The 24,064-nt window shown below is 42.4% G+C and overlaps 1 protein-coding gene across 5 annotated transcripts in view; it reads left to right on the top strand.

Moving 5' to 3' along the window:
* Tecpr2 (tectonin beta-propeller repeat containing 2) overlaps nt 1–24,064 on the top strand; it is a 101,266-nt gene that overhangs the window by 2,595 nt on the left and 74,607 nt on the right. For all 5 annotated transcript variants that reach the window (XM_075947339.1, XM_075947338.1, XM_075947334.1 and 2 more), the window contains one exon: nt 6,753–7,040. In XM_075947339.1, the coding sequence (XP_075803454.1) occupies nt 6,822–7,040 (219 nt within the window). In that variant the 5' untranslated portion in view covers nt 6,753–6,821. The remainder of the gene's footprint in view (nt 1–6,752; nt 7,041–24,064) is intronic.

Below are 24,064 nucleotides of genomic sequence, written 5' to 3'. Positions count from 1 at the left end.
CTGTACTCTAGTAGTTGTTTGTGGGTTTGTTTTAGTTCATTGGTTGGGGGTGGAGGTTGGCAGAATCTGGCTGTGTAAACTTTGATTGGTTTGTGAACTGTCAGTGTAGACCAAGCTGGCCTTGAATTTATGGCAATCATCCTTCCTCTACCTCCCATGTTCTGGGAATTCAAGCTCATTTAGGGGCCAGCATGCTGCTTCATGGGGGAACAGCACTTGCCTTGCAAACCTGGTAACTTGAGTTCAATTCCTGGAACCCATGTAAAGGCAGACAAAGAACTGACTCCACAGTGTTGTCCTCTGGCTTTCACGTAGAAACCATGGTACAGATACACCTACATATGTGCATTTCTCTTTCTCTCTCTCTCTCTCTCTCTCTCTCTCTCTCTCTCTCTCTCTCTCTCTCTCACACACACACACACACACACACACACACACACACACACACACACACTAGTAACAAATAAATAAGAATGTAAAGTTTGCAACTGGAGCAGAAAATGTAGATGGAGATGAAGTTAGATATGGAGCTTTCCTCAGATGTCTGGTTTCAACGCTTGGGTTGGGTTTAACCTGTGAACAGTTGGCTAGCCAGCAGGGACAGAAGCAGGGAAGCAACAGCATTTCATTTCTAAGACAAATTATTCCCCGATCCTTTGCATTCCACCATAAAATCTTTGTTTGTTTGTTTTTCAAGACAAGTTTCTGTGTGTAGTCCTGGCGGTCCTGGAACTCATTCTGTAGACCAGGCTGGCCTCGAACTCACAAAGATCCTCCTGCCTCTGTCTCCTGAGTGCTGGGATTAAAGGTATTAATCTTAATACAGCATCTACTGGCCATGGTAATGTATGATTGTACTCCCAGCAGACATGAAGTTAAACTAGATGATCCCTGGGAGTTCTAGGCCAGCCAAAGCTATGGTGTGAGACTGTATATCAAAATAAATGAATAACTTAAAAGCCACACTAAAGATGGATTGTAAGAGCCATTTGTGATTACACTAAATGGTCTTAGCAGATTGTATTTACAAACTTATACACACACATATATGTAACAATTATAATTAAAGAGTAAAGAAGCCCAGGAGGTGGTGGCTCACATCTTTAATCCTAGCACTCAGGAGGCAGAGGCAGGCAGATCTCTGTAAATTCTGACCAGTCTAATCTACAGAGCAAGTTCCAGGATTGCCAGAATGGCACAGAGAAACCCTCAAGAAAAGAAAGCAAGCCGGGCGATGGTGGCGCACGCCTTTAATCCCAGCACTCGGGAGGCAGAGGCAGGCGGATCTCTGTGAGTTCGAGATCAGCTCTGGTCTACAGAGCTAGTTCCAGGACAGGCTCCAAAGCCACAGAGAAACCCTGTCTCGAAAAACTAAAAAAAAAAAAAAAGTTTTACTTGATGTATGTATTTGTTTTGTGCATTCCCCCAGTATGTGGGTGCCTATGGAGCTAGGAGAGGGTGTTAGATCCCCTGGAGCTAGAGTTACAAGAAGTTGTGAGCCATCCAAAGTGGGTATTTGTACTCAGGTCCTCTGGAAGAGCAGAAAGCATTCTTAACCACTGATCTGTCTCTCTAGCCCATAACTTTTAACTTCACTTTTGTGTTTTAAACTGAAATACTCATAGCCAAGGAAGCATTGCTTATATATTTTTATGCATTATATGTGTCTGCCTATCCGTATGTGTACCATATACATGCAATGCCTGAAGAGGCCAAAGAGGGCATCAGATTCCTTAGTACTGGAGTGCTGCCAAGTTGGTGGATAGGTGCTAAGAACCAAATCCATGTCCTTTGGAAGAGCAGCAAGTGCTCTCAACTGCTGAGCCATCTCTCCGATCCTAGCATTATTTATCTTAAAGACTGGAATAAAAGGGCTGGGGTATAACACTAGCAAGAACAAGGGCCTTGTGTTTGATATCAAGCAGAGAAAAAACAGAGGCAGGGCAGAGGGAAGGGGATTGCATTGAGAATATTCTTTCTCAATAAGACTAGAAGTTAACATTTTATTTATTTATTCAACAATTATTTATAGACATCTTCTCTGTGCTAAATTGGCATTCCTTCTCACAGAAGAGGTTATTTAGCAAGTGAAGAATCAGAAGCTGTGATGAGGATTATGAAGGCCATGTGGATGGAAAGGAGAGTTTAGATATTCATAAGTGATCTGGCCCGGGAAGGCCTTTCTGTAGCTGAGCCCCCAGGGATGAAAAGAAGCCACATCTGTGGGGGAAAGCATTCTGTGTAGAGGGATAGTGAATTCTAAAGCCTGAGTGGGGAGAAGGCGTCCTTGGTGTTAGCTTAGAGAATAAGTGAAGGTGAGCTGGAGGGGAAATTAGGGTTAGTAAGTGCCAGGGTTTCAACCTGAGCAGCATTTGGTTCAGAGTCTGGCTTTGCCCACCTACTCAGAACTGTGGCCATTTTCAGTAAGTTAATTTTAGTAGTGTGATTACACTCCAGGATTACAGGTGTGTGCCACCGTACCTGGCTTATATTCCGAACCATTTTCAGATGGGTAAATGGCAACCTAGAGCCATTAAATAATTTCCCCAGGGTCCCACAGCTAATTTTAGGAGATCCTTGGGACTTCAGCCCCAGTCATTTCCCCCTCTGATGTCATTAGCTACTCCAATGTGCTGCTGTTTTTCTGCAGCAGAAAGTCTCAGTTTAGTAATGGCAGTGGGTCTGAACCTGAGGTAGGGCAAAATGGGACTTTAGGCTTGTGTGAAAATTAGGCAGCGTAGGAAATGCAAAAACACTAGTCAGGAGTGTTTGTTGAGTCTAAATGGTTTTCATCAAATGTGTCACAGGACAGGGAGGAAACAACTCTTGATTTCTCCCAAGCCCACCCCAGACATGCCTTCTGTTGGCCGGTTTTGTCAGTCAACTTCAGCCCATTTCCCATCTGCCCGTTAGATGAAAGGAACAGATCTGGTGCTGAGTTCTCCCAGAACCCCACCTAAAGAGATTCAGTGGGCCTCCTGGCTGTCTTACTCTTGGGTTCTGTGTCTTATTGACCTCAGAATGTCCTTTGGAGAAACATGTTTAAAGCATAAATCATTATGACAGCTGTGGAAGACAGTTTGGCAATGCATTTTACAATTTCGATATCTCGACCTCTTGAAGCTCCTGTTAGTATTACTAATTCACTTCTACTGGACCAGCCTTTTACCACCTTCTGAAATATTTACAAGGGTCTGGAGAAAGGGCTTAGAGGTTAAGAGTACTTGTTACTTCTGCAGAGGACCTGGGTTAGGTTCCCAGCACCCATCTCAAGTGGCTCACAACTGCTTGTAACTCTGGTTCTGGCCTCCAATGGTGCCTTCAAGTGCATGTGCATACAGACATGTGTATATACTCAGACACTCACATACACACCATTAAAATTAAAAATAGGGGCTGGAGAGATGGGTCAGCAGGTAAGATACTTCTCTGCTCTTGCAGAGAACCTAAGTTTGACTCCCAGTGTATGGTGGCTCACAATTGTCTGTAACTTCTGTTCTAGGGGATTCATAACCTCTTCTGGCCTCTGCAGGTACCAGACATGGTACACAGATATACATGCAGGCAAAACTCCCACACTTGTAATATTAATAATGATAATAATACATTTTTAAAAATAAAAATATCTTTAAAACCGGTTCCCAACAGTATGCTTGGATATGTATCTGCTACTTATAATGGTAAAATCAAAATATTTATGATAAGAGAATTTTAGTTGATCCATATAATGTATTCTTTTTGTTTTGTCTTGTCAGTGTCTACTATGTAGCCCAGGCTGGCCTGGGATTCACTTTGTAGTTCCCACTGGCCTCTAATTGGGGAGCCTTGCAGACTAGGCTATCTTGTAGACCAGGCTTGCCTCAAACTCACAGAGATTCATCTGCCTCTGTCTCCCGAGTGCTGGGATTAAAGACGTGCACCACCATCACCCAACAAAAGATGATATTTGGCTGCTGTTCCATTTCTGTCACTCATTCTTTCCCTATCTGTTGTCCTTTCTCATCATTTGTTCATCTGTACAGTGCGTAGTTACTGAGTGCCTCTGACATTCCTAGCCTTTTTCTGATGCTGGTCTGGAGGGTGTAAGTGAGGCATTGTGGCCTCTGCTCTCATGGGACTTACAAAGCTGTGTGCGTGTGTGCTCGCGCATACATGTGTGCACGTACACATGCACGTACATGCTTACATGTACAACAAAGCAAGAAGATATGTAGACAAACATGATCGTGCTGTGCTGGGGTGGGTGGCCAGGCATATCTTGTGTATTTTAGTAAAGACGCTTTGTTGAGGCCCTTTATGGCAAAAGCCGAATAATACTTAGAGAGATCATTCAAGACCATCAGGTAAGAATGAGTTTGATGGCCGGGTCGTGGCGTACGCCTTTAATCTCAGTACTCAGGAGGCAGAGGCAGGTGGATCTCGGTGAGTACAAGGCCAACCTGGTCTACAAGAGCTAGTTCCAGGACAGGCTCCAAAGCTACAGAGAAACCCTGTTTCGAAAAACAAAACAAAATAAATAAATAATTAAAAAATAATGAGTTTGATGAACCTGATCAGAAGAGGACTAAGGGCTCAGTCACTCAAGCATATAGTAATAGAAAACTCAAAATGTCAGTGAATTAGGCATACAAAAAGTTTCTTGAATTTGTACTGGCTAATTTTATGTTTATTTGGCACAAGCTATAGCTATCAGATTGGAGGAAGCCTCAGTTGAGAAGATGCTTCCATAAGTAATGGGCTGTGGGGCATTTTCTAAATTACTGATTGATGGGAGTGGACTCAGCCCATTATGGGTGATGCCACCCCTGGGCTGGTGGTTCTGGGTTATTTAAGAAAGCTAGTCCTCTGCATCAGTTCCTGCCTCCAGGTTCCTGTCTCTGACTTAATCTAGTGATGAGTAGCAATGTGGAATTGTCAGTCAAATCTTTTTCCTCTCCAGTTTGCTTTTAGTCATGGTGTTTCATCACAGCAGTAATGACCCTAACTAGGACAGAACCTGAAGATGTAAACTATACCTCCAGGTTGAATCAGACAGAATGACAATGTGCACCTGTTGGTTATATCAGGGTGATGTCCAAGTGCTGTGGACTAAGGGGAAAGACTGAGATTCAAGGTTCAGCTCAGTGGTCTCAACTGAGTCTCTCACTTCAGTGCCGTCTTCTGAAAGTTGGGGAAGAGGCCACCTCATGCCCGGGCAGGGCAAGGCTTGAAACGAGTGCGTGAACTTGGTTAACCACAGGTGCTGGTGAGTGTAGAGTATCTTGATTTAGTACATGGATGAGCAGGTAGGAGCTGCAGGGTGCGTGGGTTCAAACACTGACATGGCTGATCTCTGTGGGAACCAGACATTAACGAGGAGGGGGTTATTTCTTTAGAGTGGGCTTATTGTTCTAATACAGGCTTTCTCGTATGTCCTACTCAGACAGGTGGGACTTCATTGCTGGATGTTTTCGGTGGAGTCTTTACAAGACTCTTTTTCTGGGGGGTGGGGATTGAAGCAGAGCTAGAGTCAGTTGAGAAAAGTTGGAGATTGATTTGTTTTGAGATTGTTTTCACTGTAGCCCAGGCTAACCTGAAGCTTACTGTCTAAATTTGAACTTACAGCAATATACTTGCTGCAGTCTTCTGAGTGCTGGGATTACAAGTATTCTTCTGACTATTAAAGAAGTATGAAAATGAATTTAGGCATGACTATTGGGACCATTTATGAGAGAGAGAGAGAGAGAGAGAGACAGAGAGAGAGACAGAGAGAGAGACAGAGAGAGAGAGAGAAGAGGAGAGGAGAGAGAGGTGCACTTAGGAAAAGGACAGCACATACTTGAGTTCTGGAGTCTTCTCAAGAGAGCTGCCTCCTGGCTCACTTTAGTTCACACTAATCCTGATCTTCTCATGGATGCCCATGATTAATTCCTATAGTTTTGTATCTCTTTGTTATTGTACTGCCTTTCTGGCTAGAATCATAAACTCCTTGAAAAGAATTATGCTTTATGCTCTTCTGTTCCACCACTGTGTTGACTATAGCGTCAGTAATTAATTTTTCTTTATAATATCATTATTATTTCACATGTATGGATTTTGCCTGCATGTAAATCTGCAGCACATCCATGCTTTTTGGCCTATAGAGGCCAAAAGAGAGCTTCAGTCCCCTGGAACTGGAGCCACATGATTGTGAGCCATAATGAGGGTGCTGGTGATTCAGCCCAGGTCCTCTGGAAGAACAGTCAGTTCTCATAACCACTAAGCTGTCTCTATCATCCCAGTTTGTTTGTTTATTTTGTTTTTTTGGGACAGGGTTTCTCTGTAGCTTTGAAGCCTGTCTTGGAACCAACTTTTATACTTCAGGCTGGCCTCAAACTCACAGAGATCAGACTGGCTATACCTCCCAAGTGCTGGGATTAAAGGCATGCACCACCACTGCCTGGCGTTTATTTTTATTTTAAATTATGTGAATGTGCCTCTGTCTGTATGGTTGGTATGTGCATGTGAGTGCAATATGAGTGGTGGCCAATGGAGGGCATCCCGTGGAGCTGGAGTTACAGGAGGTTGTAGGCTACCTGACATGGGTATTTCCCAAAGTTGAGTGAGTATTCTGCAAATGCGTTGCATGCTTTTAACCATTAAGACATCTTTGCTACCCCCTCGCCTCCCAACCATGATTCTTTCCTGTTGAAAATATCATGTTTCCATTATTAAACATTGTGGCTTTTTGGTATGACGAGGCACTGAAAGAGTTACAATGCTGTATTCTGTAGCCTGCAGGTTTCCCTAGATGATGAATAATCATTCCTTCTGCCTGAAGAACATCCGTGGAAACCTTGACCATGGCATCGATATCAGAACCTGTAACATTCCGAGAATTCTGCCCTTTGTACTATCTCCTCAATGCCATTCCCACAAAGATCCAGAGGGGCTTTCGCTCTATTCTGGTCTACCTCACAGCCCTGGATGCCAACGGGGACTACATCGCGGTGGGCAGCAGCATCGGCATGCTGTACTTGTACTGTCGGCACCTCAACCAGATGAAGAAGTACAACTTTGAAGTAAGTCTTGTTTTCCTTTGCATCTGACTATGTGCCAGCCATAGCTGCTGTTTCTCCACTGTGTTCTACCTGTGCTACATGGGGCACTTTACCTTTGACTTGCTGGCCTCCAGCTTCATACCTCACTCCAACTAAATATTGGTGTTTTTCTTTCCCCACCTCTGTCAGGGGCCAGCCTCGACAAAAATACCTTTCTTCCAAAGATGAAGCCTGCGAATTTAGAAATATAGTAAAGAATACAAAGACGTGTACAAAAATAATAAAACACAGAAACACATAGGATAGTATCGGGAGGGAATTTCAGTGACTACTGAAAATTCAACTGTGTTTAATTTCCAACAGTTTAATATACCCCTAATTTCAAAAGGTAGGAGTAGAACAAAAGGACTTACTTTAACAGACAAATTGAAAGGCCTGGGGTACATTCATCACTTCTGCCCTTGACTACTGCCCTCGACTGAACGCTGTAAGCAAACCACTCCCTGGGTGGAATCCCAAGTTATTTTCATAAAGGGAACGGAGCTTAGTTGGCTCCTTAGACTTTTGTTTTAGGTAGGAACCAACTACTTCCCTGTTTCAGGAGCCTGAGGGCTGGCAGCTAGCCACACCTGTTTACAATAGCCAGGAGAGAGCAGAACTCTTGATTTACAACTAGGTGGGACTTTTGTTTGAATTAGAAGCACAAAACACGTCTCTCTAACCTTTGGCCTACATGGGCCCCCACAGACCTCTGTCTCTAAAAATCTTTCCTCATTTTACAAGGACATTTAAATGTTTACCAATTACACCAGGCAGTGGTGGCACACACCTTTAGTCCCAGCACTCAGGAGGCAGAGGCAGGCAGAATCAAATTCTAGTTCCAGGGAATCTTCTGAACTCCCAAGAGCACCAGCCATGCATGTGGTACACATATGTATATATAAGCAAAACGCTTATACACATATGCATTATATAACTTAAAAAGAAAAACTGTTGCTCTTGTTTTTAGTTAGGTAGGTAGGAGGTTCAAGATACCATCCTGATGTAGCCCAAACTAGCCTGGAATTCACCATGTAGCTTAAACTAGCCTCAAGCTTGTGATCCTCCTACGTTGGCCTCTTAAGTTCTGGGATTGTTGGCAAGCACCACCATGCCCATTTCCCATTGCTATTTACTTATTTATTTATTTGGTGGATAATATTTCACAGATTTGACTGCTCAAGTCCCCCAAACATTGAAGATAATCATATTTAATATTTAAACTATAATTACAGATTTAATATATCAAAAATTTCTCAAATCTTCAAACAGTTAACAAAGAAGAGTTATGAATGAAAGATGAACCCTAGCAAAATAAACTGAAGTTACTGACAGAGACATAGAGCTTAAAGTGCTAAGGATAAGAAAAACTCTTAGGCTGCACATGGTGGCACCGCATGTAGTTAATCCTAGCACTGGTGTGACAAAGGCAAGTGGATCTCTGTGAGTTCAAGGGCAACCTGTTCTACAGAGCGAGTTCCAGGATAACCAGGCCTATTAGAGAGTCCCTGTCTCAAACGGAACAAACAAACAAAAACAAAACTCTTAAAGATAACTGGAAAAAGTAGCCTATTACCTGTAGGGGATGGTGATTTGAAATCAGAAGACAGTAGCATATATTCTGAAAGAACTACCCAGCTGAGAATGGTAGCACACACTTGTCTCGGCTACAGGAGAACCTGTGGTAACAGGATCACTTGACCTCTCTTAAACAAAACTTTCAAGAATTTCCTAGCCTCGAAATGTCTGTTATAAACAAGAGATATCTGGGTGTCATAGCTCACACCTGGAATCCTAGTACTTGACCGGCTAGACGGGCAGATTGCTGTGATTTTAAGGTTAATCTGGACTACTGAGTGAGACCCTCTCTCAGAAAAACCAAGGTAAAAACCTGTGATCCTAGCTTTCAGGAGGCTGAGGTAGCCTCCTGAGATTGTGAGTGAGGCCAGCCAGTTCTACACAGCAGTTCAGACCTGCCAGAGTTTTATACAACAAATAATTAAACAAATAGAAGAGAAGGAAAAGAAGGGATGGGAAGCAAAGTTTTCTTAGTTAAAGGAAAACAGAATATTGATTTTCAATATCTGCTCTGAAGTTATTGTTCAGGGAACAGGATCAGGAATGAAAGAACAGTTAGAGTAAATTCTTTTTTTTAAATATTTATTTATTTATTAAGTATACAGTATTCTGTCTGCGTGTATGCCTGCAGGCCAGAAGAGGGCACCAGACCTCATTACAGATGGTTGTGAGCCACCATGTGGTTGCTGGGAATTGAACTCAGGACCTTTGGAAAAGCAGGCAGTGCTCTTAACCTCTGAGCCATCTCTCCAGCCCCTAGAGTAAATTCTTAAGGAAATAAAATAGGTTATTTTTTTCTATATTGAGTTCTTTAAGATATATTTGACAGTTGAAATCGATGTGTGTAGATATAGTCATATAAAAGACAGTTATAACATGAGTGGGATATGGTGCTAAGGATCATATATTCTGTTTGCAGAGGTGAAAAGTATATGTGAGTTAGGGATGCAGCTCAGTGTGGTAGAGCACATGCTTAGCAAGTATAAGCCTTTGCACCCCCTGGGTTAAATATGCATATTTATTTACTACATATACAAGTATTTAAGTGCAAATGATTCAAATATATCTAAAAGACAGAAATTGTCAGAGCAAATTCACAAAAAGATGAAGGCAAGGCATAGAAGCATGTGCCTGTTACTTTGTGTGGTGTGTGTGTGTGTGTGTGTTTGATCCCTGAAGCTCATGGCCAGCCAGAGGTTCAGTTTCAGTGAGAACGCTGCTGAAAACAAAGATGATGAACTGGGAGTATGATCCTCAGGTAAAGGCACTTGCTGGTTGGAACCCGTGTAGTGGAAGGAGAGAACCAGTTTCTACAGTTTGTCCTTAGACCTCTACATGTGTACATAGGATGTGCTTATTCACACACACAAAATAAACAAGTAAATGTAAAGCAATTTTTAAAACAATTGAAGAAAGACACCCACATCAACCTCTGAGGCTCTACATGCATGCACACACATACTCATGTGTACCCACATGTACACATCAACACTAACAGGTACATACACCACACACAGTACAACACATACATACTGTACCATACTCAAACAGAAAGAGTGAAATAAATATAGCACTAGGCAGAAATTCAATTAAAATGCAATGATACAAAGTAAGTTAAAAGTAACAGGATAGGGCTGGGACGATAGCCTAGTTGGGGAAGTACTTGCTGCACAAAGCAGGAGGATTCAAATTCAGATCTACAGCACTACACAAAAAAGCCTCCAGTTCCAGCACTGAGGGCCAGAGATAGAGGGATTCTGGGAGCTTGTGGACCAGCTGGACAGTCTAGCTGAAAAGGTGAGCTCCAAGTTCAGCTAGAGATCCTGTCTTAGAAAATGAGTTAAAGGAGCTGGAGAGATGGCTCATCCGTTAAGAGCACCAGCTGCTTATCCAGAGACCTGGATTCAATTCTCAGCACCCACATGGCAGCTCACAGCTGCCTGTAACTCCACTTCCTCAGGATCTCACATCTTCACACCAATGCACATAAAATAAAGTTAAAGTAAAAATTGTTTAAAAAAAAAAAAGAAAAGAAAATAGGTTAAAGAGTGTACTGGTTAGGTTCGTGTCAACTTCATACAAGCTAGAGTTCTTTTGAAAGACGGAACTTCAACTGAGCAATGTACCCACTAGGGTAAGCACTCCCCTCCCCTGCTTTGGTTTTTCAGGACAGGGTTTTTCTGTGTAGGCTGTCCTAGAACTAGCTCTGTACACCAGGCTTGCCTCAAGCTCTGAACTCCACCTGCCTCTGCTTCACAACTATCTGGCATGGTGCATCTCTTGATTGATGACTGATGAAGATTCCATCTCACTTGTAGTCTTTGCTACCTATTGGCTAGTAGTCCTGGGTGCCATAAGACAGTAGACTGAGCACACCGTCATGAGGAACAAGCCAGGAAGCATAGATGCACTGATGTCCATGGCTTCTGCATCAGCTCCTGTCTCCAAGTTCCTGCCTTGTTCACCTGCCCTGGCTTCCTTCATGATTGACTGTAATAGGGACAAGTAAGCTGAAATAAATCTCCTTCCTTTCCCCATGCTTTTGGGCATAGTGTTTTATCACAGCAATATAAACCCTAACTGAGACAGAGGGCAATAGAAGAGGATATAGTAAGTTCCAGTTCAGCCAGAGATATACACCCTGTTTTAAAAAAGGCATGGGGAAAGCCATGGAAGCTGGGCGTGGTGACGGTGACAAAGCCTATAATCCAGCACAGCAGGACCAGAATTCAAGGGCAGTTTGCCTGCTTAGTGCATCCCAGGCTTGCCTGGGCTGTGTCAGAACTTGATTCAACAACACCACCAACAACAAAGTAAAACGATACACCATGTATGTAAATACTGATCAATAGAAAGTTAGAGTAGATGTGTTAATATCAAGACTGTCTTCTAAGCAAGGAGGTTACAGGATAAAAAGGGATGTTACATAATGACAGTGGTTCACAAAGAAGACATAGGAGTCTAAGTGTGTCAGTCTCTAATGACAGAGCTTCATCATACATGAAGGAAGAACTAGAACAAGTCAGTATTTATAAGAAACTTGGAGTCTCTCAGTAATAAAAGTAGAAACTAGGAAAACAAGAATATAGAAGAATTGAGGACTCACCGTCAGCCAGCTTCATCTAAATTGACATCTATAGAGCTGAATACACATTTTAAAAAAAAACATAAAAGGCAGGGTATCAGTCTCATTCTGTGGCCTTGGCTAGTCTGGAATTTACTAGTAGACCAGGCTGTCCTTGAACTCAGAGATTAGCCTGCCACCATCCCACCTGGATGCATACTCTTCAAATACACCTGGGGCATTCACCAAGATTATGAGTGATAAAATGTTCCACCACAACTTTAAGTTAGACTGCACTGTTTTGCTGTTTTGTGGAAACATAATTATATAAAGTGTACAGCTTGATGAATACACACATACACACCATCCCTGGTAATCACCTAGATTGGATAAAGAACATGTATACGGGGGCCAAAAAGAGCATCAATCATCTTCCTCTGTCTCTCTTTGCTTTGTTGCCTTGAAACAGAGTCTTTTACTGAACCAGAAACTGGCCATGTTGCATAGGCTAGCTGACCATTGAGGTCCTAGGATCCATCTATCTCAGCACTTCAGGCCTGGGGTTATAGTCATATACACACATTCCTGTCTTTTCTTTTTTTAACTTGGGTGCTAGGGAGTTGAACTCAGATCCTCAAGCTTAAGCATTCTTAATCACTGAGTCATCTCCTCAATCCCTTGAAATAGCATCTTTTTTGTTTCGTTTTTTTCAAGACAGGGTTTCTTTGTATAGCTCTGGCTGTCTTGGAATTTGCTGTGTAGACCAGGCTGGCCTCGAACTCAGAGATCTGCCTGTTTTTGCCTCCTGAATGCTAGGATTAAAGGCATGCACCAATACTGTCCAGTCAAATGGCATCTTTTAAAATGAAGTTATTTCCTAAAGAAGGAAGCAGACCTTTAATGTGGTAAATATAGCTAGTATGTGCTTTTGTGAGTAGTATCTTTGGAATTCCACCACCAGCTCCCCACCCCCAGGTGGTGGGAGGGGGCAGATGGAAACACAAGAATTTCTTCTTTCTTATTGGCCAAAAGTATGATGATGATGGACTAGAGTTTCCAACTGTCTGATTTGAAGCTAAATACATGATGTCTCTTTGCTTAGTCTTCAGCTTGTAATTTCTTGGCCTCTCCTTCAGGTTCCTCTATGGTTTGATACCCAAGGAGGGTTCCTAGCTCTCAGTTTCACAGTGTCTCCATGCTTATTCTCCCAGCAAATTCAGTCAGCAGCTATCTTTGGAGTCAGTATTCTCTCTCATGCCAGGTCCTCGATCGTGTAAAACACACTGTGAGCAGTCTCTGCCTTTGTGGAGCTACAAGTCTGAAGAAAAGACCAGAAAAATAAGAGAAGTAAGCTAAGTAAAATATCAAGCAAATGAAGCAGAACAAACCGGTCAAGGGGCTAATGGTGTCAAGAGGTGTGGTAGCAATTAGCAGGAAGTCCAAGGAACATGCAGCTGAGAACATGACACTTAACAAACATTTCATGAGCATGCCCAGGACAGTATGTTGATCCTCCTGTAGTGGTCCATTCTAGCAGGAGGATTGTAAAGCCCCTGAGCCTGGTCGTGTCCATTCTGTTTTTCAGTCCAAAGAGTCAGGGTTCAGAAAGTGATGAATGTTTCATTCAGTTCAATCTGGTATAGTTTCTAAAGTGATGCAGAAATTTGTCTCTCCATGCAGCTAAAGGTGTGTTTGTCTAATGTCTTCCTTTGCCATTCCCTATGAAAGTAACTCCTGGATCTGGTGATTAGAGGCCTATGATGTCTGCTCATTGATGTGTTGGTATCATTGTAACATGGAGGCCCTCACATGTCCTTACCATGGGTTGTTCCAATTCATTAATGGCTAGGTGTAGTGATATTTCATTTGTATTTTAATAAATAAAGCTTGCCTGAAGTTCAGAGAGTGAAACAGCAGCACTGATCAGTCTTACAGACCAGGCAGTGGTGACACACACCTCTAATCCCAGTAGCCACACTAGTTTGCTATAGAAATCAAGGTGGTGCACACCTTTAATTCCAGCCCTACAGAAGAATATAAGACAGGAGGAGACAGCTCACATACACAGTCTCATTCTGAGATTCCTGGAGGCAGAATCGCCATTTTAGTAAGAGTCAGTGGCTGGCTGTTTTGCTTTTCTGACCTTCAGGTTGGACCCCAATTTCTGTCTCTGTTTTTTTTTTTTTATTAATTGTGCTATAGCTAGGAATTTAATTTTCAAACATTTTTGATAATGGCTCCTGTCTCCTTATTTAGGAGTCTGAGGCAGAAGATCGATCTGTTTAAAGCCATTGTGGGCTATGTAATTCGTTCCAGGCCAGCCTGGACTATCTGTCTTGGCACACCCTCATTTTGGATTTCTTGGAACTGGAATCACAGATGATTGTGAGCTGTCTTTTGGGTACTGGGTACTGATCCCAGGTTCTGCAGAAGAGTAGCCAGTGCACTATTAACCTCTAACATCTTAAAGTCTTTCCATTCCAACCACATAATAGTTCTTCATTCCCCTAGTTCAGTTTAATTCCAAATTTATGTCTGTGTGTGCATGTGAGGACTTTTGTTGTTATTTTTCTTTTTCAGAGAGGATCTTGTATGCATTCACTGTATAGTCAAGGATATCTTTTAACTCCTGGTCTTTCTTCCTGTGCCCCCAAGTGCTGGGATTACAGATGTATGCTACCATACCTGGTTTATGTAGTGCTGGGGGGGGGGGTCAAACCCAGGACTTTATGTGTGCCAAGCAAGTACTCTACCAAATTGAGCCATGTTCTTGGCACCCCCACACAGTTGTTTTTCATGAAATTTTTTTTTTTTTTTTTTTTTTTTTAGTTTTTCTAGACAGGGTTTCTCTGTAGCTTTGGTTCCTGTCCTGGCACTAGTAGACCAGGCTGGCCTCGAACTCACAGAGATCCGCCTGCCTCTGCCTCCCGAGTGCTGGGATTAAAGGCGTGCGGTTTTTCATGAAAATTAACAAACTGATTTTAAATGAAATTTTAGATGAAATTGTAACAAGTAAAATAGCCAGTATAGCAGTTCAAAAGAACGAGATATGAGACAATGAGCTCATGGGAAACAAATTACAAAACTTCAGTAGCTAAGGCAGTGTGGCATTAGTACAAACAAGGCACAGAGCCAAGGGGAGACAGCCACAGTGTATTTGGACACTGGAGCCATTGTAGATGTGTATAGGCTGAGGATCACTTGTCTAAACTATTTGAGACCACTATTGGTTCCACTTTTTGAGTTTGAATTGGGCTGGAGTTGGGACTGGGCAAGCTGTACTGCAGGATGTTTTCTGATAAATGGCCTGCAGCATTGAATATGGACATAGAAGGAAAATGAGTTTGGATCCTGCTTCACTTCACATGGTGATTTTGTCAGCATTTTAAGTATTGGGGTTGTGTGCTGGCAATCTAGGTGTCCCCCTTCCTGAGTCATTTGCCTCATCCTGTTGTTTAGGCTCTCTGAGCTTCAGGCCTGTGCTTCCCCTTCAGCCAGTATCACTCCTTACTTCATTGTGAGTTAAGGAAGTTGCCAAAGGAGGCAGCAAGGTTGTGTGAGAACTCTTAACAGTCGCTCTTTGTTAGTGAAGAAGGAAAAAGGCAAATTTTATGAAACTCTATCTTATTTGGCCTTCTTAACTATGTCAGAATATTTTGCACATACCAGGTATTTGATATGCTAGCAGGTTCTGCTGAAGTTAAGCTTTGGCTCACCACAAGATGCTCATAATGAAAGCTTTGTCAGACTTCATGGTTCCCATGAGCCAGCTCACAAAGAGCGCTTTCTCCTGATGTGGTTTTGTCCACATATAAAGGAAAAGCAGCCTGCCAAGGTGCCTGAGAAGGTGGGTGGAGCCAGCCTGATGCTTTGGTGTGGGCCCAGAAAGCCAGTCCAGGCACCTTTCAAATCAAATCTTCCTTAACAGCTTTGTTTCTTTTTGAGACAGTCTCACTTTATTGTTCAGGCTGGCCTTGAACTCATGGCAGTCCTCTTGGCTCAATCTCCTGAGTACTGGGAGTTGCCAATTTGCATCTTCCCAGTCTTCACATTTTTTATTATTAGATTTCTTGTTTCAGGAGGTTTTATTGCTAGTCAGAAGACAGCAATATGTGGTGTAGGAAGTTGAGAATAAGGGAGTCAGGAGATTTAACACACAATAGATTAGATCACAGAAGGCCAGAGTTATCTGAAAGAAACAGCAAGGTGACTTGATGGGTAAGGACCTGTGACCTGAGTTCAATCTGGAGGACCCACATAGAGGAAGAAGAAAACCTATTCCTGCAAGTTATCCTCTCACCTGTACCCAGCGTACACAGCGTGTGTGCACAGATACGCATCCCAAATAAGCAAGGACTGCTTTTATACTAGAAAAGAGAATGACAGAAGGAAGGGACTGTCTGCTGTGTCCAAAGAGGGACAGCTCTATTCAAGGTCTGTGCTTCAAGCAGCTCTCATGGTGGAACCCTTGTGGTCTGTGAGCGTGATGTTTGATCAGAAATTGTTCCCTTCTTCTTGCCAAGTATTCCACAGAACTTGTTGATAGACTGTGGGGGTAGAATACGTAGGTTACTCCTCTGGGCATTCTTTGCATAGCCATTCATTTATTATAAAATAATAAGGTGGCTTTTTTACTTAATCTTTAATCTCTCAAATATCGTCATTAGTCAGTCTCCTTGGCTGATGAACAGCAGACACCGAAAAGATTGAGTATCTGGGTCATGAAGGTTAGGGCCAGACTTTCATGTGCTAAATCACCATTAGGAATGACCACTCCAGTGCTCAAGGGGGCATGTACTTTAGGAAAAGCTATAATTAAAAACAAGGGAAGATTTAATCCCAATTTGAAAGCAGGGTTTTGGTGAGATGGATATGTAGTCAGAGAGAGGTACATCAGAGCTGCGGAGATGCTGATGACAATGTCTTCCCAATGTGTCGTATATGCAAGATCACATTTCATATTCACACATGAAAACAGAATTTTAACTGAGTGTGGTGGTACACTCTGTAATCCCAACACTTGTGATACAGCCAGGGCTACACAGAGAAACCCTATCTCGAAAAGAATGAGACCAGCCTGGGTAACATAGGGTCAGTAACAGCCAAGAAGAATATCATATCAAAGCATTTTGTGTTGTTGGACTGACTGTCATCCAGGGCAGCAACATTACCTATATGTCTTTCTGTACCTGTCAGGCCTGACCATATTCTCCTATGACCTCCCTCTCATACTCGATCTATTTGATAGAAAAGTATGAGAATCCAGACTTCTCTACAGATGGGTTTATTTGCCTCTGCAAGTGAGATTACAACACAGGCTTTCTTCAGATTAATTGTCTGGCTGTAGCATCTTTAAAGTGAGAGAAAAACTCAGTGCTTGATGCTGAATGGAGCAGATTATTATTGTTACTGCTTGTAATTGGATGTTTCCTGCTCCTACCGCCCGGTCCAAATAACTGATTCAGAGGCTTAATATAAATTATAAATGCTCAGCCAATAGTTTAGGCTTATTACTAACTAACTCATATTTAAATAAACCCATATTGATATTTATGCTTTGCTACAAGGTTCGTGGCTTGTCATCTCACTTTTCTTAAGATTGATTTATTCATTGTTTTTGTTTTTGCTTTGTTTTTTTTGGTTTTTGGAGACAGGGTTTCTCTGTGGCTTTGGAGCCTGTCCTGGAACTAGCTCTGTAGACCAGGCTGGTCTCGAACTCACAGAGATCCACCTGCCTCTGCCTCCCGAGTGCTGGGATTAAAGGCGTGCGCCACCACCGCCCGGCTGATGGATTTATTCATTATGTATACAGTGTTCTGAAGGTCAGAAGAGGGCACTAGATCTTCCTACAGATGGTTGTGAGCCACCATGTGGTTGCTGGGAATTGAACTCAGGACCTCTGAAACAGTAGGCAGTGCTCTTAACTGCTGAGCCATCTCTCCAGCCCCATTATCTCACTTTTTACATGTCCTGCTTGCTGGCTGCCTGGCATCTTCTTTAACTCCCCTGACTCCGCTCTCCTTCCTCCCATCATTCTGTTTGGCTTTTCCGCCTAACTTCTTGCAACTGGCCTGATAGCTTTTTATTAACCAATGAACATAGTCTACAGCAGCTCCTCTTCTTCTCCCTTATACCGGGGCCTTGTGCATGTACTTTACTACTGAGCACCATCCTTTCATTCATTCATTCATTCCCGTCAGTGCCTGGGAGAAGACATACCCCTTTGGAGTTCATTTGCCAGCCGAGTGATCTGGCGTACTCTTAGTTAGGGTGAGATCCTGGGAGTTACAGCTCTTGCAGAGGTTGTGCATCCCAGCTTCTCTCTGTGTCTCACTTGGAGTCTATTCTCCTCAGCTCTCCTTAGCTGAGATCTCAAGGCTCTGGGTGGCAGCTAGCAGCTGGGAAGGCAGTCCCAGGGCATTTGTGGCTTCAGCGCTGCTTTCTGCCTGCTTTGGCTGCATTGTCTTTATTTTTGGTGCTGCAGATTTTCCTTACTTTTGTGAAAATGCAGCAGTACATTTCAAAGGGCTCTTTTCTTTTCTGTCTTAGTATTTCCAGGTGTGCTTGTACTGTGTGAGGTTGAAGCCTCGTAGTCTGTTTCTGTCTAAACCATGGTTGAGTGCTGGTAGTCTGATTCTTGGGGTAATTTTGAAAGACCCTCAGAGAGGACTGAGGAGACCCCTAAACCCAAGGGACAGTCTGAGACCACTGGCTGCTATGGCAAGAGTTTTTTTTTTATTGTGAAGTGCACAGGTACCTGCGGGTGTCAGAGTCTATTTGGAAGACTTGTGCGCCCTCAGGCTGGGCAGGGGGTCTTTTATATGGAAACGGGCGGCAGAAGCAGGCATACAGAAGCAGATGCATGGTTACAGGGATCCCATTGGTCAGTTCAAATGAGGCGATGGGTTCACTTGGGGATAAGTTCCTCGGGGACATGAAGGTCTGATAATAGCTGACTTGGCTCTATCTAGGGCACATGTAGTTTTTCCCAGAACGTTTCATTCCCCTACTATCCTGTTTGGCAGCCTAGGAGTACCGACTTTACCTTGAACTTATACTTGTTTGTGTGAAAGCCTTGCAAAATGGCGTTGCAGCAGCTAAGCTGGGGTCTTTCAATTTGGTTCTTAGAAACTATGACATTTATTAATGTTCAATTAATATTAAATCAAGCTTAGCAATAGGCTTATTAGAAAACACATGCATACATACTGCAGTGGAGACTGAATGATTATTTTTATTTTGAAACTATTCAGAAAAATTATAAACTGTTCTAAGTTTGTGCTATGGCAAACACGATCTCTAACAAGCTACTTAGCTTCCCTGTGTACTGTGATTTTTCTACTTAAATATTCTTAGGGAAAATGTTCTTTCAGTATCCTGTTACCATGTTAAGAATTTGTATATCCAAAATGTATTATGTCACCTTCTACCTTAGAAGCAGTGTCAGTGAATTTTTCTGGTGGCACCAGATAATAGAATTCCTTTTATCCTCTTTCCTCTTCACACCCCTAACAGACTATCTATCAGCAAGATCTTTGACTTTACTCAGAGAAGGCCCAGAGCCCAGAGCCTAGCAGATTCTAGAGACAGTCATACTGGCTTGTGGACCCTGACTTGATTCTGACTGCCTTTGACAAGTCATGCAGCTTCTTGGAGCTCAGCCCCTCATTTATAACACAAAGACAGCGATAGCGTCTCCCTTCATGGTTGACTGTAGATTCAGCAATGCAGGTACAGTGCTTAGCAAGGTACCTATCACAGTCAATAAAAAAGGTTGGCACACGCCTTTAAACCCATTACTCAGGAGACAGAGACAGATGGAGCTCTGCGAGTTTGAGGCCAGCCTGGTCTACATAGTGAGTATGAGTTCTAGGCTACTCAGAACTATGTAGAGAGACACTGCCTTAAAAAAGAAGTTGCTAGCCGGGCGGTGGTGGCGCACGCCTTTAATCCCAGCACTCGGGAGGCAGAGGCAGGCGGATCTCTGTGAGTTCGAGGCCAGCCTGGTCTACAAAGGGAGTTCCAGGACAGGCTCCAAAGCTACAGAGAAACCCTGTCTCGAAAAACCAAAAAAAAAAAAAAGAAGTTGCTAAGGGGCTGGAGAGATGGCTCAGAGGTTAAGAGCATTGCCTGCTCTTCTAAAGGTCCTGAGTCCAATTCCCAGCAACCACATGGTGGTTCATAACCATCTGTAATGGGGTCTAGTTCCCTCTTCTGGCCTGAAGGCATACACACAGACAGACTATTGTATACATAATAAATAAATATTTTTTAAAAAAAGAAGTTGCTACACTGTTGTGTTGTTATCACCATTCCCAAAGATATTGATGGAGTTTATCAGCATTGTGGCTCTACTGCCTGGGGAACCCATTTCATTAACTGTGCTTTGCTCTACTTGACACTTGCTAACTTTGTTTCTTTTGCTGGGGAAGGGGACTCGAGACGGGGTTTCATTCTGTAGACCAGGCTGGCCTTATACTCACAGGGATCCGCCTGCCTCTGCCTCTCAGAGTGCTGGGATTAAAGGCGTGCACCACCACCACCCAGCAACTCTTGCTAACTTTGGCCTGAACTACTGCAGCAGACTTAAGCTGGTCTTCCTGTGTAGCCCCACTCCCTTGTTCCGCCTGCCTGCTTCTAATCATGCTTAAGACAGACCTGACTGATAACACTAGCAAGATCAAGCATCTTCAAAGGCTCCCTCTGTTCCCTATTGCTTAAGGTCTGGATTTGTTAACCTATATCACCATCTGGCATTGGTTTTATTTATAGCCCATGAAAATATCCTGAAGGCTGTAAAGAACCAAATGAAAATGAGCTGTCGGGTACCACCCCCAGCTGCTGTAGGCAGCTTTTTCGTGTGCATGTCTCATAGCTCATCTATTAAGAGAACCAGGACTATAACCTACTTTGGTAAACCATAGCTTCACTTGGTCCCTAGAATTTGGAGGATTTTCTCACATATTTGGCAGGATAACTACTGTAAAAATTACTACATCAGAAATTAAGGGGTTTGCCAAAAGGGAAAACAATCGTGTGATTTTTGTGAATAAATAATTTCAAAATAAAAGGTAATTTCACAAAGGATTTGAAGCTTGAATATTTGTTTGCTGTGCCATGGTTTTAATAAGCTCACCTGAAGATTGAATCAGTGTTAGTTAATAATATATTGATCTAAGAACTAAACATGCCAGAAATCAGTTAGAAATTCTTTTCAGGTATATTGTTTAATAACTGGGCAATCCTGGGAAAGATAGGACAAGCGTCATCTCTCAGTGACTCTGTGCTTGTCCACACAAACATCTAGTTGGTCTTGGCTCTGGAGTAGGCTCTGGAGTGGACTCTTCTGACTTCAGACTCCCCGCCCCCCCCCCTCTTTGAGACAGGGTCTCTCCTAGCCTTGACTGTCCTGTAACTTGCAGGACTAGGCTGGCCTTGAACTCACAGAGATCCACCTGCCTCTGCCTTCTGAGTGCTGAGATTAAAGGTGTGTGCCACTACCACCTGGCCAGACCTTTCTTTTTATGTTTATTTATATTGTTTGGGAAATAACCTCTTGTGAGAACTCCTTCATCACGCTCTCTTTCCCTTGGGTTTTTGAGACAGCCCTGATTATTCTGGAACTCACTCTGTAGACCAGGCTGGCCTCCAGTTTACAGAAATCCCCTCTTTCTGCCTTCAAATGCTGTAATTAAAATCTTGTACTACTACTTCTGGTTCTCTCTCAATAAGGGCTCAGTTTATTCATAATTAATCAGCATTTCTATCATTAGAAATGACGTCTTTAAATTTTTGTTATTTTGGAGATTAAAAATTTTAAATGGAAAATGTGGTTTCTGGGAAAATAGTGGATGGTAGGAAACCACTAGGCATCGCTCCCTTTTTTAGCTTGAAGTTGTTTGTGTAGAATCTTTCTAATGAAATTGATTTGAAACTCAAGTCTGTTAGCTTGTGACTTCTAGACAGCTTGATGGTAAAATGTGGTAGATTTGGTCAATTTTAGTTTTTAACATAATAGCAGATACCTATGTTTCATCCCTTGCCCTATGGAGCAGTTATGTTCTTGGAACACCTTGTGTTTCAGGATCCAGAGTACTGTTGTTATACCTGTATCACAAGACCCTCAAACAAGACCACCATAGAGCTAGTATCTGATGCAAACACACATACATACCCTAACCCTAACCCACATACATAAAATTTAAAAGTAAAATAAATTTTTAAGAAAAAAATAGTGGGGGCTGGAGGGATGGCTCAGTGGTTAAGAGCATTGCCTGCTCTTCCAAAGGTCCTGAGTTCAATTCCCGGCAACCACATGGTGGCTCACAACCATCTGTAATGAGGTCTGGTGCCCTCTTCTGGCCTGCAGGAATACACACAGACAGAATATTGTACATAATAAATAAATAAATATTAAAAAAAAAGAAAAAAATAGTGGGGCTGGAGAGATGGCTCAGTGGTTAAGAGCACTGGCTGTTCTTGTAGAGGACCTGGGTTCAATTCCCAGCACCTGCATGGCAGTTTATGCCTGTCTGCTTCCAAATCTATGGGATCTCATATGAATTCCTCACACCAACCCACATAAAATAAATTTTAAAAAAATAAAATTTCCATTAAAAAAAAGAAAAAATAGTACACCTCTGTTATTAGTAGGGGCATCAAATTGGTAAACATTTGAATTACAGTAAGGTGGCTCAGTGAGTAAAGGCACTTGTTGCCACACCTGATGACTTAAGTGCAGTCTGGAACCCACATGGTGGAAGAAAAGACCCAACTCTAACAGATTGTCCTCTGACCTACACATGCTGTGTCACATCCTCCTTTACACACAAAATAAATAAATGTTAGTAATTTAATATTTAAGCCAGGCGGTGGTGGCGCACACCTTTAATCCCAGCACTTGGGAGGCAGAGGCAGGTGGATCTTTGTGAGTTTGAGGCCAGCCTGGTCTACAGAGAGAGTTCTAGGACAGGCTCCAAAGATGAAGAGAAACCCTGTCCCAAAATAACCAAAAAAAATTTTTTTTTAATTAGGTAGAGGGAATATAGCTTATTGGTGGAAATTTTACCTAACATGCCCAAGAACATTGTTTCAATACTTAATACTGAAAACACAAAGCAAAAAAGGTCAATTTTTGGCACAACTAATAACATAAATCACTGTAAAAAACACATAAAAGAGCAGGAGAGATTGCTTAGTGAGTAGTAACACTAATGTCTCTTACAGAAGACCTGAGTTCTGTTCCCAGAACCTATATGGGGCTATTCACAAGCAGCTGCAGCTTCAGCTCCAAGGAGATCTGACATCTTTGTCCTCCATGGGCACTGTATTCATAAGTGCATGCACATGTGTGTACAAACATACATAATTAAAATAATAAAGATAAATCTTAAAAAAACTCACACTAACTTTGCTTTGATAACAAAGCCTGACAGAGATACCAGGCAAAACCATAAATCATCATAAATAAAGATAACAGCACCATCCTTTGTGAACAAATTACAGATTTATTCAACAAAATGCTAGCAAACTAAAATGAGCAGGCTCAGCAGATATATAACTAAATTATTTATCATGATCAAAGTGAAACTGATGAATGTAAGGATAGTACAGTATACGAAGATCACTGTAAGGACTGGGATGTAACTCAGTTGGTAGAGTTCTTACCTAACATGTATGAATTCTGGGTTTGATCCCTGGCACTGCATCAAACCAAGCAAAGTGGCATATTCCTGTAATCCTTCCACTTGGAGGTAGAAGTAGGAGGATCAAGAAGTTCAAAGGTGCCAGGTGGTGGTGCATGCCTTTAGTCCCAACACTCAGGGAGGCAGAGGCAGGCAGATCTTTATGAATTTGAGGCCAGTCCAGTCTACAAATCAAGCTCCAGAACAGCCTGTGCTGTTATACAGAGAAACTGTGTCTCAAAAAAGCCAAAAATAAATAAATAAATAAATAAATAAATGTTTCTGGGTGGTGGTGGTGCACACTTGTAATTCCAGTTCCAGCAGAGGCAGAGGCAGGTGGAACCAGCTGAGTTCAAGGCCAGCCTGGTCTAGAGAGCAAGTTCCAGGGTAGTCAGGGTTACACAGAGAAACCCTGTTTCAAAAAACTTAAATAAATATAAAGAAATGAGAAAAAAAAGAACAGAAATTGAAAGTCATCCTCAAGTTTGAAGCCACCCCTGACTCCATGTGACTGTCTCAGAAAATTACAAATGAAGTAGTTCGTGTTGAGGAATTATAGACATGCACTGTCACAGTTGTCTCAAAAGCACGGGTTCAAGAGATATTTGTATATTCTTCATAGCATTAGTTACATTATCTAAAGTGGGAAACAGTTCAAGTCTTCATTAAAACATGAGTGG

This window comes from Microtus pennsylvanicus, chromosome 14, assembly GCF_037038515.1.
Source record: "Microtus pennsylvanicus isolate mMicPen1 chromosome 14, mMicPen1.hap1, whole genome shotgun sequence".
Taxonomy (NCBI): Eukaryota; Metazoa; Chordata; class Mammalia; order Rodentia; family Cricetidae; genus Microtus; species Microtus pennsylvanicus.
Note: the sequence above shows the minus strand (reverse complement) of the source record. Positions and strands in the feature narration are given on the sequence as shown.